At 37.4% G+C, this 15458-nt stretch overlaps 1 protein-coding gene across 1 annotated transcript in view; it reads left to right on the forward strand.

The window, feature by feature from the left end:
• URB2 (URB2 ribosome biogenesis homolog) overlaps positions 1-15223 on the forward strand; it is a 48846-nt gene extending 33623 nt beyond the window's left edge. The window contains 1 exon segment of the mRNA XM_044005186.1: positions 14870-15223. Coding sequence (XP_043861121.1) covers positions 14870-15067 — 198 coding nt within the window. The 3' untranslated portion in view covers positions 15068-15223.
• The last annotated feature ends 235 nt before the right edge of the window (positions 15224-15458 follow it).

Raw genomic sequence — 15458 nt, forward strand, 5'->3', positions numbered from 1 at the left:
GAAGAGAGATAATACCTGGCAAAGTCATGAGAGTCAGGAGTGGGGCTGAGAGAGGAATGAAAACATCCCCAGCTTGAACATCCTCCTTAAAATGTAGGTTTTTGGAGAACCCCAACAATTAGAGGGAGAAGTCAACAGAGTCAGAAGGTGCTTCCAGTTGTAAAGTCCAAGGGCAGAATGAGGTTGAAGAGGTTTGTATGGCGTAGTAGAGAAAGTCTGCAAAGGCTGCACCACTCCTAGAGAGGAATGAAGAGGATGTATCACTTGTCAGCCTATCCACTAGTTAGAACCAAGTAGAAGAAAGGATAAAGATGAGAAGATAATGTGTATAATTACAACAACTCCAACTTGAACTATTTAAAGAAGAGACGGACTCTGAAAAATGTGAAAAGGATAAAAATGTCCCTGATTATCACCATTTTATGAGACCTATAATTTGTGTAAAACCATCTCCATAACCAGCACACACTTTTTTCTTTTGGTGGGACAATGAGGGTTAAGTGACTTGCCCAGGGTCACCCAGCTAGTAAGTGTCAAGTGTCTGAGGCTGGATTTGAACTCAGGTCTTCCCAAATCCAAGGCTGGTGTTTTATCTATTGAGCCACCTAGCTGCCCCTCATCACTTTATGTTTTTAAGACAAGTCATGGTAGCCAAAGCAACAGTAGTTTAGATCATAAGCTTATTTGCAAAGTATTACAGAGTTACAAATGTTGCATGTTACAAATAGTACATGATCAAAGCATATGAGCACTATCTACTCACAAAATAACTAAAAGCAGTGGAGGAGAAAACAAAGATATAAATAACTTGACTGAAGGACCTGATTAATCATCCTTAGAGCATTTATAGAGGAATATATATAGAGAGGAACAAATAGATGTTAAATTGGACTGATATGCCACTGATTATGTAGTGGTCTTTTTTAGTCATCAAAAATGAGGACCGGGGCAGTTAGGTGGCACAGTGGATAGAGCACTGGCCCTGGAGTCAGGAGTACCTGAGTTCAAATCCAGCCTCAGACACTTAACACTTACGAGCTGTGTGACCCTGGGCAAGTCACTTAACCTCAATTGCCTCACTTAAAAAAAAAATGAGGACCACCATATTTATACCTTTCATTATTAATGTACAGTGTGAAGAAATGGAAAAAACCCTTGCAAAGATGAAGCCAGGAAGTTTGGCTGTATCTGAACAGGAATTAAAAAAAAAGAAATCTGTGCTACAGGTCACAAAATTTTGAAGGTGTCCAGGAATCATTTTCCAAAGATGTCACAGAGAGGAAAATTCTAAGAGACTAGAAAAGATTGTATAGACTATACTGTTATTTTTTAAAAAGGCATCTGAAAAGACATCAACTGTGACCATTCCATAACTGCTTTTTATTGCTAGCACATTTTAGGATAATACCTGTACACATTAAGAGCATCCTAGATGAAAATATGAGACAGGAACAGGCTTTCTTGCATAATTTTCTCTAGTAGACTGTATCTTTGCAGTCACAGAAAAAAAGAGAGGTATAGAGAAGTTATGAAAGGTATAGAGAAGATAAGATCCAACAGTATTTGTTGTTGATTATAAAGGAGCATTTAATTAACTCAATAGAGCAAAACTTAACCTTAAAGGCTTTCTTCCAATAAGGTATCTGCTGTGTTATCTTAAAATCAAATGAGATTTCAGGATAGATGCAATCAGAATCAGACTCAGTAAATATTTACTAAACTCCTATGCTGTGCCAGGCACACTGGGGATGCAAAGAAAGGTGTAAGACAGTTCCTGCCCTCAGGGAGCTCACAGTCTAATGAAGTAAGACAACATGCTTAATGAAGCTAAAAAAGGGTGGGGATGGGGAGAGACAGGCTACCCAGTCCAGGGGACATGATGAATTCCTCTGTGAATTTCAGAGAGTTGATTTCATCTTGCAGATTGATGTTTCTGGAGGTGATGAAGCCAAGGAAGGCAGCTGGGTGGGAAATATTGATAATTGTTCAACAAATGAAGATAAATGTTTAACAGAGATAAGTTCAACAATTCTTTATTAGTATCAAGCAAGACATAAGGCATGGAGACATGTTCATTAAAGGTATTCTCTGTAAGAAAATAATTATTAATAATGGATTTCTTGGGGGGACCCAGAGATCAGTTCTTCAGTCCTTCTCTCCCCCCCAATGCCCCATTCCAGAAAATTCAGATCTTGCCTGGGACAAACCCAAGGGGACAAAAGAAATGGAGATAGACTCAGTGAACTGATGGGATCAAACCACACCCAGATAATGGGCTTTGCTTTAAGGAACTTGAGTGAGGGTCTTCTCCCTGTTCATTTTAATTTAGAACACCCTCAAATCATGTCAACCAGTGGAATTGAATGATGTTAACCAAGGCTTTGATCAATATATAATGACCCGCCTCTATCAAAAGAGGATAAAAATTGGAAGAGACTGAGAGCTCACTCTGTCTTGGCTGGCACTTGGCTCTCTCTCCCTGGATGTGCTCTCTGCTCTTGGCTCTCCCTCTTAGGACAGTGTAGGGTTTGTAGGTCTTCTGAACTCTGCTTGAGACCACATGCTCTCTGAAAGACAGCATGGGTCTTCTGGGGCTTTTCTTTCTCCTCTTAGTACTAACTGCTATGTGGTCAATCCTTCACCAGCATATAATATTAATAAATCATAATGTGCTTACTTCCAAAACTGGTGTAATAGCAATTAATTTTAAGAAAACATAGTTTGTAGTTAATTATTTAAAAAAAAAAACCAAAACCACATCCCCCGTGATAAAGAAGAAATCTTGACCAAAGTCCAAATGGAAGTGTAATTTCTTATAGAAAGTTTGTTCTCCAGATACTATTATTTGAAAATGACATCATGCATTGACTTGCCTGGGTAGCACTATAGAGGCTCTTCAGGGAGATCTGTGATTATGCTAAAGAGACTACACTAATAATCCACAGAGGAAATAGCAAGTGAATGAAGAATGAATATTACCCAGGTTATCACATGCAAAGCACTAAAGTGGGGAGTGAGGTACATTTCAGGAACTACACATAGATTATAATGAGCTCAGACTGCTCCCTACTATGAAACTTGACCCTTTTAATATGAACATTCTCTAGATGATGCTAAATGGCTCCAGCTTGTGGAAGTTCCACTCTTAGAATAGTCAAAGAGTAATGAAAAGAAGCATGGTAGGTGTAAGAAGGAAGCAGCATCTATGAATAAGACTTGTGCATACTAAGTGGGACAAAGACATCAATAAGGAAATGTATGACTGCTAGGGGGCTGTCATGGAGGAAGTCAAGGGGATAATGGAGGGCATGCCAAAAGTCTTAGTGCAGTTTTAAATTTTAAAATAAGAGGTAGGTTCAAAGCCTGCCCTCTCTCACATGGTGGCTGTGTGACTCGATGAAAGCTCTCAGTGCTTGAGACAATCCTCTAAGACTAAGTTGTAGTGAAGATACTGTGGTGCATTAATAGAGGAAATTTCTTCCCTGGGAATTCTTTACACCAATGAAATCATAGCTTATGCCAAAGGGAACGAGGATAATAACCACCACCCTGCCTATTCTTAATTAGCTAGTTGTGAATATCAAATAAGTTAATACATGTGACTACACATTTAATAAACTGAGAGTTGCTCTACAAATGTTAACTGGTATTTATATAAATAGATACTGTGTGTGTGTGTGTGTGTGTGTGTGTGTGTGTGTGTACAACTGTATGCTTTAGTAAACCTGATCAGAGTAGCAGTGTACTCATTAGAGAATTTGTCAGTAGAGAAATGATTGGATAAATGTGCACTAACTTTGACTTCATCATCACCCTGTTCCTATGTAAATACCTAACTGATAAAGGATAAATATGTAATTGGACAAATTTCTGAAGAAACCACTTTTTAAAAAAAATATGGCATCTTCTTAAATGGACAGCAAAAGAACATACATATTTCTCAGGACCATATGGAACCTTTACAAACATTGTCCATATACTAGGGCACAGAGAGATCACAAATGTAAAAAGGCAGAAATAGTAATACATTCTTTACAAACCATAATGTAACAATTGCACATGTATAACCTATTACAAATTACTTGTCATCTCAGGAAGGAGAGGATGTTAGGAAGGGAGGGAGAAAATTTGGAACTCCAATTTTTAAAAGAATTTTTAAAAATGTTTTTTACATTTAATTGGGGGGAAATAGAATATTACTCTTTTTTTGGTGAGGCATTTGGGGTTAAGTGGCTTGCCCAGGGCCACACAGCCAGTAAGTGTCAAATGTCTTAGGTCAGATTTGAACTCAGGTCCTCCTGAATCCAGGGCTGGTGCTCTATCCGCTGTGCCACCTAGCTGCCTCTAGAATATTACTTTTAAAATAATGCAAAACAAAAAAATGGAAATGGGTTCAGGGACCACAAACAAAAGACCCAAATGGAGACATTTAAATGAAATCCTAAATAATGAGCAGATCAAAAAACAAATCATGGAAACAATAACTATGTAAAAGAAAATGATAATGATGAAACAACATACCAAAATTTCTAGGATGCAGCTAAAGCAGTCTTCATGGAGAAAAATCTTACCTGTACAAACATACATTAACAAAATAGAAAAAAAAAAAAAGGTTAATGTACTGAATATGCATTTTTAAAAATTAGAAAGCCAACAAACAAACAAATCTAAAATAAGCACAAAAGAGACATTAAAAATTAGAGGGAAATAAACTGGAAACAAAAACCATAGAAATTATAAATAAATCTAAAAGTTGTTTCTTTGAAAGAAATAATAAAATTGATAAACCCTTAGCTAATTTGATTTAAGAGAGTAGAAAATCAAATCAATAAAATAGCAGATGAGCAAGATGAAGTCATAGCAAAACCAGAAGAAATAATCAGAACATATTTTATACATAGTTAAATGCTAACAAGGGAAACAGAAGAATACTTTCAAAAATATAAAATACCCAAACCATCAGAAGAATAGATAAAAATCTTAAACAACCCAAACTCAGAAAAGGAAATAGATCTCATTGTAAGGGAAATACCAAAGAAAAAGGCTTCTTTCTGATCCTAATGAATTCATGGGAGTATTCTCTCAAGTCTTTAAAGTTCAGTTTGTACTTCATACATTATTCTCAAAATCTGAAAAAGGAAGTACCCTACCAGAATCATTTTATGAACAAATACAGTCCTAATATTTCAAAAAGGCCAAAAATTAAAACACAGAAAGAAAACCATAGGCCAATATCATTTAAGAACAATTCCTAGGGGCAGCTAGGTGGCACAGTGGTTAGAGCATCTGCCCTGGATTCAGGAGGACCCGAGTTCAAAAGCGGCCTCAGACACTTAACACTTACTAGCTGTGTGACCCTGGGCAAGTCACTTAACCCCAATTGCCCAGCAAAAAAAAAAAAAAAAAGAACAATTCCTCAAAATTTTCAAAAAGAAAACAAAGTAGATACCCATTGATTGGGGGATGGCTAAACAAACTCTCATACGTGAATATAATAATGGAATGGAATATTAATATGCTGTAAGAAATGTGTGAGATGAGTACAGTGAAGTATGGAAAGGTCTGTCTGAACTGATGCAGAATGAAGGAAGCAGAGCCAAGAAAACAGTTTGTAACTACAATAATTTAAATGGAAAGAACAATAATTACATACCAAACAATCAAAAGTAATGTAACAAAATTATAAAGATCAAGCAGGATTGGAATGAAAAAGTAGGAGAAAACATTCCCAACCTACACCTTCTTGGAGGTGGGAGGTCCACAGGTGTTCCACATGTTTTCAGACTCTTTCAATGTATTGATCAGTTGGGCTGACTCCCCGCCCAACTCCCCCAACCCCAATTACCAACTTTCTGGCTCCACATACATCCCAGCAAATGGGATGACTCCGGTATGAACATTTGAGGTAGGCTTAAGGGGGATTGAAATGGCTGCTGTAGATGATGACTGAAAGTGTGTTTTTACATCTGATAAAACAGGCAGGGAAACATGGCAGCAGCACAAAGAAATTCTTAAAATTATTATTTCACTGAGATCCAGGGTCATCACAAAGTTTACCAAGAATTATTTTTTCAGCATTTATTTAGCCCTAAATATTTTTAAGTACTTGACTCATTAATACTGAAGCATCTTTTTATGAGGAAACCTACTTTTCTCCCCCTTTGATGGATGATGAAACCAAGTTACCTTAGATAATTTAATGAAGAAAAGCAAAATTTTGAACTTCTGAGTTGCTGTTATTCTGGGATACATTTTGCATGAGAAGCCTACAGTTTCCTGGCTTCATTCTTCATTTCTGACTTTCACTCCTCAATTTGTTATCTAGGCTGCCAGAATGCCTTGGGAGTTATCAAAGCCTTCAGGCTCCCAGACCCCCTTGGCAGCACATTTCACATTTGGGCTTTAATTTGTTGTTTAATTTAGTAATGAAGAAAATTCCATATGCATTAGAGTCTTCTGCTTGAGAACCATAAATCTTTCCAGATGAGTGTTGCTATGTATGTAGACCATAAAACATTTATAAGTGTAATTAAAAACAAGACAGCAGTTGCAGCTGTTTAAATCTTTCCTTTAATTTTCCTTTAAATTTTTTTTGGGGGTGGAGAGTTGGTAGGGGTGAGAGAATCAATCAGTACTCTGTGCAGTCCAGAGAAGTAGCAATGCATGACATACAGAATATTAAAATTTTAATGATCCTTCCATGCAGTAATGTTGGCAAGATAGTGAAATTATTGCCACTTTCAACTCCTTTCCCTCTAGTTCAGCTTTATAGCTTTTGCTATAGATTATTAGTCTACAGAATAAATAATTTATACAGTTCTTTTTAATCTAAGAATTTCCAAGCTATTTGTGGATTTTTCATTACTTGTCCAGTGATTCAACAACAATTCAAACCAATTTTTAAAGAAACTACTCTGTGCAAGGCACTTACCTGCACTCCATTTATTCAAAGGTAAAAAATGACAGATAACTTTTTCTAATTTAGAAGCAAAATTTCAGGCATTTTTCATCAGCTCCACTTCATTTTTTGGATTGGGCTACTGCAGAGTTAAACTTTCAGTTAAATCTCAGTATGGTTATAGTGAGAAGAATCCTACACCGGAAGTTAGAAATCCAGAGTTTTAACTAGGGTTCTGTCACTTAACATCAGTTTCCTTGTCAAATGAATATAATAATTGTGCTATCTACCTCACTATTATCAGGATCAAGTGAGATAATGTGTGCAAAATCCTTTTTTAAAGTGCTATTTATTATTTCACTTTCAGGTAAAATTGGTAGAGAAATGGAAGAACCTGGTAAACTGGGACCGATGTGTGTTGGCTTTCTGACATTTATAATTAGGCTTCTTTTCTGAACCAAGCTGCATCTCTTGTCCCATCCCCAGATGGTAAATTTAGACAGCATTAGGCATAACTGAGATGGAGTTGGGTATGGCTTCCTGTTACTTTTGATTTAGAATTTCTAGGGCAGGGCAGCTAGGTGGCACAGTGGATAAAGCACCAGCCTTGGATTCAGGAGTACCCGGGTTCAAATCCGGCCTTAGACACTTGACACTTACTAGCTGTGTGACCCTGGGCAAGTCACTTAACCCCCATTGCCCCGCAAAAAATAAAAAATAAAAAAAAAATAGAATTTCTAGGGCAAGGTAACCTGAGAGTCTGGAGATACATTTGAAGCTATGACCTGATGTCAACAAAAGATTACCTTTGATGCATGCTTTTCAATTTAATTTAATCAACATTCTCTATTTTATTTTTTATAATTGCCCCTATCTTTTGGTTAAGAATTTATCTCCTTTCCATCGTTATAAAAGGTATATGATCTGCTTATCCAATTTTTTTTATGGAATGTAGCATGTAGTATTTCAATGGCATATATGCTCTCGTTGATATGAGTAATCCTGCCAGAACTACAAATCATATATCTTCTTATCTATATCCTCCCATAAACCCAATATAGCAGATCCACCCAAGTACTAGGGACCTTTGAGTTTCTTGACAATGCAGCATGTGAACTGCCATCAGTTATATGTAAATGGACCATCTAGTCATTAAACACTTCAGTGATATACTTAATGCCTAATATACAATTCTTCTTTGATAATATTGAGTCTTTCCATTGCCTCTTGGGTGAATTGCAATTTCTTCAGATGCTAGGACATTTCCAGCTTCAAACATTAACATTTATTGAGCACCTAATATGTGCCAAGGCACATATAAGGGCACTGTGCTAAGCACTGGGGATACAAAAAGAGGCAAAAGGCAATCCCCACCCTCAAGGAACTTATAGTCTCTTGTGGGAGGCAACATGCAAACAAGTATATGCAAAGAAAGCCATCCGTAGGATAAATAGATAATAATGAACAGAAAGGCAGGACTAGAATCAAGAGGAGTTGGGAAAGGCTTCCTCTATAAGGTAGGATTTTAGCTGGGACTAAAAGGAAGCCAGAGAAGTCAGTAGGCAAAGTTGGGGAGGGAGAGCATTCCAGGCATAGAGTACAACAAGAGAAAATTCCTAGAATCCTAAAATGTAGTGTCTTGCTTCAGACAAGAGTCCAATAGCACCAGATCAAAGAGTACATGTCAGGGGGTGGAAAGGTAGGAGGAGGCTAGGTTATGAAGGGCTTTGAATGCCAAACAGCATTTTGTATTTGATCCAGGAGATGAGAGGACACTGCTGGAGTTTATTGAGTAGGGGAGTGACCTAGTCAGATCTGCACTTTAAGAAAATCACTTTGTTGGCTGAATGGAGGATGGTTTGGGGTGGGGAGAGACTTGAGGTTGACACACCTTTTGGTAGTCCAGGAGTAAGGTGTTGAGGGCCTGCACCAGAGTGGTGGCAGTGTCAGAAGAGAGAAGGAGCCATATAGGAGAGCTGTTGCAGAGGTGAAATCAACAGCCCTTGGCAATGGATTAGATATTGAGGGGGAGAGTGGTCAGAAATAGTGAGGAATATGAGCCTGAGGGACTGGTGTTGCCCCCTACAGTGATAAGGAAGGTGGGGTTTAGGGGGAAACACAGTGAGTTCTATTTTTGATATGATTAAATTGTCAACTGGATGGTCTAGTTTGAGATGTTGGAAAGGCAGTTGGAGAAGTGAGATTGGAAGTCAGCAGAGAGGGTGGAGCAGGAGAGGTAGATTTGAGAATCATCAGGATAAAGATGGTAATTAAATCTGTAGGAGCTGATGAGATCACCAAGTGAAGTAGGATAGAGGGAGAAGAAAGGTCCCAGGACTGAACCCTGAGGGACACCTATGGTTAGAGGGTGTGATCTGGATGAGGAGCCATTCAAGGAGACTAAAAAGGAGCACTCAGAGAGGTGGGATGGCTTCATAGCCTTATAGCATGAGGAAGACTTTGGTGTCAGTAGAAGTTTTGCACAGTTTCCCAAGGGTAACCAATTCTAAACCCAGTTCTTTTTCCATGTTCAGTTTTTTTTCTGACCATAATATATCTACTAGTTGAATGACTCTGTGGACTTTCTCCCCAACTGAATATTATAGTCTGGACAATAGGTATTATGCACCCACTTGTTTTTTCTTATATGGATGGTTCGGTTGAATTTTTCGGTGTTTATGGAATTCATTTATAGCTGTTTCAGTGTTATGGGCATTGATGCAGGCAGTACAGTTATCCACCAGCCACAGGGAAGGGCTACAGGGTCACCCTCCTCTATTTGAACTCTAAATGGACACCTCTCCCTGACAGTGGCAAACAACTTTGTTGGGCATAGATACATCTTGTACACAGGCATAATGGATTGAGTGTTGACTTGAAGTCAGAAAGACAGGTTTAAATCCTGCCCCAGAAACTGACTAGCTTTGTTACTCTGAGCAAGTCACCTTATAATCCAATGGGAGAAGACACTATATAAAAGGAAGCTTAAAAGTGTTTGTGGGGGGGCAGGAGAAAGGACCCTGCCTTGGGAGCACAAAAAGGAAGTCCAAAAGCAGTGTAGCTGATGGGAAATGGGGAGACTGTGCTCATCAACCTCTTTCTTAAATGAAAACCCTGCGGCCCATGGCCCTGCCCTCCAGTCAGAGGGTCCAATCAGAGGGGAGAGGGTATTGAAGAGATGTGAGTACCAAGTCTGATTCAGTCTTACAGGATAATGAGATTTCCTAATGATGAATTTCCTGGGGAAGGAAGACATGAATGAGAAGTTAAAAAAAAAAAGTCCAAAAGCAGTATAACTGATTGAAAAAAGGGGAAATAATAGTTAGCAATTGTTTTATTTCTCATTTGATATTATTATCCATAGCATTATCAATCAAAGTTTATTCTGTTATTTAAAGAAATCTTGGGGGCAGCTAGGTGGCGCAGTGGATAGAGCACCGGCCCTGGAGTCAGGAGTACCTGAGTTCAAATCTGGCCTCAGACACTTAACACTTACTAGCTGTGTGACCCTGGGCAAGTCACTTAACCCCAGTCGCCTCACAAAAAAAAAAAAAACCAAAAAAAACAACAACAAAAATAAAGAAATTTTGTTTGACATTATTAACATATACATGGTAATATTTTGTTCAGGGAGCCCTTTAAAGGAAGGTACTGTTTTATGGTACCTTTTTTTTTTTTTTTTAGTATTGTGCTAAGAATAACCATAATGGGATATTTTATTCTTTACTCTTTTCAGTCACATGACTGAAACTCCATTGTGGAATATAACTTCATCTTGGATATGCCCTGTAAGTTTTTTTTTTTAAACCTTTTCTTGATGCAGTTTGTTTTTACATCACAATGATTTCCTATTAAATCTCTCCCCTTTCTCATTGAACTTTCCCTCATAACAAAAGGGAAAAGCATTTAAGCAAAATTGACTGTATCTCATGAATGGTATATGACCCTGCACATCCTTAGTCCCCCACTTTTTCCATGAAAGGAGAGTATATAGCATATTGTCATAAAGACTTTGTAGAAATGGGAAAGTAGGCAAATGAATTGATTGTACTGATATTTTCTTGACCTTTTTTTAAAATTAAAAACATTTTTTTAAGGACTTAGTCTGTGTCAGGCACTGTGCTAAGTCCTGGTAATACAAATAATTTTTAAAAAGAGGCAGTCCCTGCCCTCGAGGAGTATAAATTTGAATAGGGGAAGACAACACATGTAGGGGGTTGATGACCACAAGGAAAGGGAGTTTTGTTCTAGGAAGATGGAAAGAGAGTGAAGGGGGTGGGAAATAGATGGCAAGGTGGCCTGGGTAGATGGCTGAATAGGATGAGACCCTGAAAGATGATCCTGATGGTCTGGTGACTAGGGCTTATAGATGTAGTTAGCTAAGTGGGCTACTTTGCATTCCTATAGTCATTGATAAGCTGGTTGGGTTCTAGGGAAGGATCTCCAAAGATGAGTGGATTAACTTCCCCAGAACTGGGGGCATAAATTCTGGAAGAACCAGATAACCTGGTATGGAGGTACAGGTTTCAAGTCCTGACATTTTCCAATATTAACAATGTCTGTGATTTTAAGCATTTGGAGAATTTATTCCCTGCCCCCATGCTCTCAGAATTGTGTTGTATCTGATAGAATTCTCCTCTTTTTATTATGTATCCTAGGAGCAGCTAGGTGATGCAAGGGATAGAGAGCTAGGACTAGAGACAGGGAGATCTAGGTTCAGAAATTTATATCTTACTCAGAAACTTATTAAGTGTGATCCTAGACTAGTCACTTAACCATCATCCATTTCAGTTTCCTTAACTGTGGAATCAGGATAATAATAGCAACTATCTCCTAGTGTTGTTCTGAGGATCAAAGGAGATAATATTTGTGAAGCCCTTAACACAATGCCAGGCACTTAGTAGGCACCTAATAAGTACTTGTTTCTTTCCTTCATTCCTGTATACCAATTTATGCATAAGTTGTCTCCTCAATTAGAAGGTAAATTTCCTGAGAACAGCAACAGCATTTTGGTTTTTAGGGGTTTTTTTTCTGTAATATCTTTTGTGATGCCTGGTGCCTAACATAATAAATTCTTGTTGTTTGATTACTTCGTGGTCTAATTGACTTGTTCCTACTTTTTTCTTCTTTCTTTAGTACTATTTTTATTGAGTCATATAGAATATTCTTTGATTCTTTGCTTGTAGGGGTTTTGTAGTTTTTCTCCTCTTCTGGATTTGTGTCTTGGTACCTCTGGTCTTATTATAACTTTATCTTTTTTGTGTGTTTATTTACTCATTCTTCCAGTCTTACTTCCTGTTTTAGGGCCAGGCTCTGTACACTTTTGTCAGGGCTATCACAGACTTGTATGGTTCTAACCATTCTTAATTTGGGTCCTATAACTACATTCTTTGGGTATTGAGTACTAGACTTTTTCAATGATCACAGGGGTGATTTGAAAACTCCCATTTGGTACTGTGTAGCCCAGTGAACCACATGATATAATTGCTGCTCTCCTGGGTTTTCCTGGCTTCATACCCACCCTAGTTTGGGTTGATATAATACAGTTTCAGACTTTCTCTTGGGTGTCACTGCAGTAGATAGTACTTGTCCTGAGCCTACAATAGTTAGGTGGATGGCTTAGCATGTCCAGAGCTACTATATGGCTAGCCCTGCCTCTATTCTAGACCTGAGCTCAATGCATGCTTCTCTCTGGGGGACCTCTCACTCCTGGCCCAGTCCTGTCTGGAGCCCTGGGGTCTGAATCTATGATATCTTACTGTTGACTTGGGCCTGGGGCTGAGTCTGTGATCCTTTCTAGGCATCCCTGAGCACCTGGCCTAGTTCTCTTCTGGGCTAGGGGTTGAACTTGTGAACCATTCTGGGTGAGCCAGGCTGTTGGCTCACCCCCATTGGGATTGGGGAAAGATGAGACCTTGATATGGGCTGTCTGGGTTACCTCACACTTGCTAGTCCAATCCTTGCTCACCTCTGTTCTACAGTTTATGCCCTGTTCACTTACTTGTGGGTGAGATTTGTGAGTTTGGGCTGAAAAGATGACCCCACTCTGACTTTTCCTAGATTTCCTTAGCACTACTTGGTTGGTGTTCTTTTTAGATCTTTCTTGGAGTAGTTGTGTGTGGTGGTGGGTAGAAGAGAAGAAGTGCTTCCTCCTACTCTGCCTTTTCAACTGGTCCTTTCAGGTCCTATACATTGAGGACTATAATATTGAGAGTTCAGCTGTGGTGATCCCACAATTAATGGAGAAAATGCTTTGTTATAGAAATTTTGACAGATATTTTTTATTTCTCATCTGTTATTTTTCCATTTTCACACTTAACTGTTTATGGTTTAATGTGATTTAACTTGCTCTTTCCTTTTCAACCATCCACCAGTTCTGATTCTGTTGTGATAATTTTACAGATAAAGTTTATATTCTAAACTAGTATTACCCTTGTTTGCCATATATCTGTCAAGAAGACCAAGTATTTGCTGACTGAAAACAATTTCTCTATCTTTTTGTCTCATAATAGTGATTTAAACTTCCTTAGGAAATGGTGACGGTCTGTTTTGATGTCTCTTTCTTTATCCATTTTTTCTATCAATAGCTTGTTTATATTACAGGGCAGGTTGGAGCTGTTAAAATTGCTTTCATAGCTTCTTGTTTTTATTATTCTAGGTTGGTATTGATTTTGACCTTTGTTTTAACAAATTGATTGGTGGAGATCTAATCAGCAGCTAGTTGCTTCCTATATAAGATGTAGTTTTTCAAATGGTATTTGGTGCTTGTTATGTACAGCACTTCCCTGCTCTCTTCTTGGAAAAAAATGTACTCATTATATGTAGGTGTAAAATATCCATATTATCTATAAACCTTTGGTTTCTTCCCTTTTTTTCATCCTGCTGCCTGTTTTCTAACTTTTTTTCACTATCCTTCCTTTGTTCTTCTTTGCACTGTAGTCACCAAGTATATAATATATGTTAATTTACTTTGGAGGTGCTTTTTGAATACTTCATAGAATTTCTTTGCTTCTCAATCCTACAACAGATGTAGGTAACTAAACTAGAATTATCTTTGTGGTGGTCCTTTTGCTCATTGCAAATTGCATGCTGCAATTCAAGGTGACTAAATGTCCTAGGAAATGGCATGTGTTTGTTTTTTTTACCTGAAAATACCAAATAAGATCAACTCTATGGACATCCTTATCTTCCCTTTTCCAGGCTGAAGCTATGAGCTGATCTTCCATTTAGTTTCACTAGCCTTTTGTCTTCTAGTTTCATTTATGGCATAAAATGTCATTAATGATATAAGTTCATTCTTCTGGTAGTAGGTCAAGTCATTATACCAGGCTTATAAATTATAATGCTCTGTTTCTAAGCTATTTTCACAGTGGGACCAAAGTGGGACCAAAGAAGTAACCCTAATTCTGAATCAGGGCACACCCCTTTTCAGCCTGAACTTTGTGTGAACATACCATACAGCCCTTGGGCTATTGAGTACTACTCAAATCAGCCATTGAATTGCATTTTATTACTGCATTTATTATTTTCTTCTACATTTGTTATTTTGTATTATTGTTTATTAAGTGGTACTATAGTTGACTGAAAGAGTACAACTTATGTAATGATTGGTAAAGTGGAAAACTTTACATGAGTATACTTCTGGCTGTTAGGAATTATGATAATTTTTTGCCACTGGTGAGTATTTAAGAATCATTTTGTGATCTCAGTTCAAGTCCTCTGAAAATTAATTCCAGATGGTTGTTCTGTTGTTCTTTTTTTTAAAAGAATCTGTCTAAATTTCCAAACATATCCACATCCCCTTTTTTAAAAAAATCCAATGGTTTAAGCTGTGAAAAACTATTTTATATTGTCTTTAGTAAATTTTCTCAATTTCTAGGAAGATTTTGGTTTAAAACATGGGTTTTATTTTGTATTGACTTTCCCCCACAGTTTTCTACTCTGAACAATAAAGAGTCTGTCTCTTTCTAGGTGACTCTATATCCAGCTGTGAAGAACCTGCTGAAGGAGGGAATTTATCTTATACTGGACCTCTGTATTGAACGGGACATCCATTTCCTAAGGACTTCATTGCAGCCTGGTGTGAGAGAAGTCTTTAAGGAACTGTACAATGACTATACCAAATATCACAAAAATAAAAACAGAGGGGAGGAGAAATATACTGCTTAATGCATTTTTATAACAACCTTATAAAATTGCTATTATTGATACTTTAAAATTGTATTGAGCTTCTAAAATTGAGTACTTCTATTTATACAATAGAAAAAATTTAAAATTTGATATTTTAAATTAATAGAAAATCTCATTGGTTTTGTATACTGTCTTACTGTGTATATATATATATATATATATATATAGCTATGTGTTACTTTTGTATTATATTTTTATATGCTTAGTTTTACTATTAGTTCTAAAGCCAAGAATCCTGGAAATAGGATTTAATATATTATTATCTCAATAAAAAAGTATTCCATTCACTCAGTCTCATTTTCACATGTGATTCTTAAGTGAGATTTGTTTTTTCTCCTGTGAGAATTTTCACTGAGATAGGTTGTTCACC

The sequence above is a fragment of the Dromiciops gliroides genome, chromosome 4 (assembly GCF_019393635.1).
Source record: "Dromiciops gliroides isolate mDroGli1 chromosome 4, mDroGli1.pri, whole genome shotgun sequence".
NCBI classification, from domain to species: domain Eukaryota; kingdom Metazoa; phylum Chordata; class Mammalia; order Microbiotheria; family Microbiotheriidae; genus Dromiciops; species Dromiciops gliroides.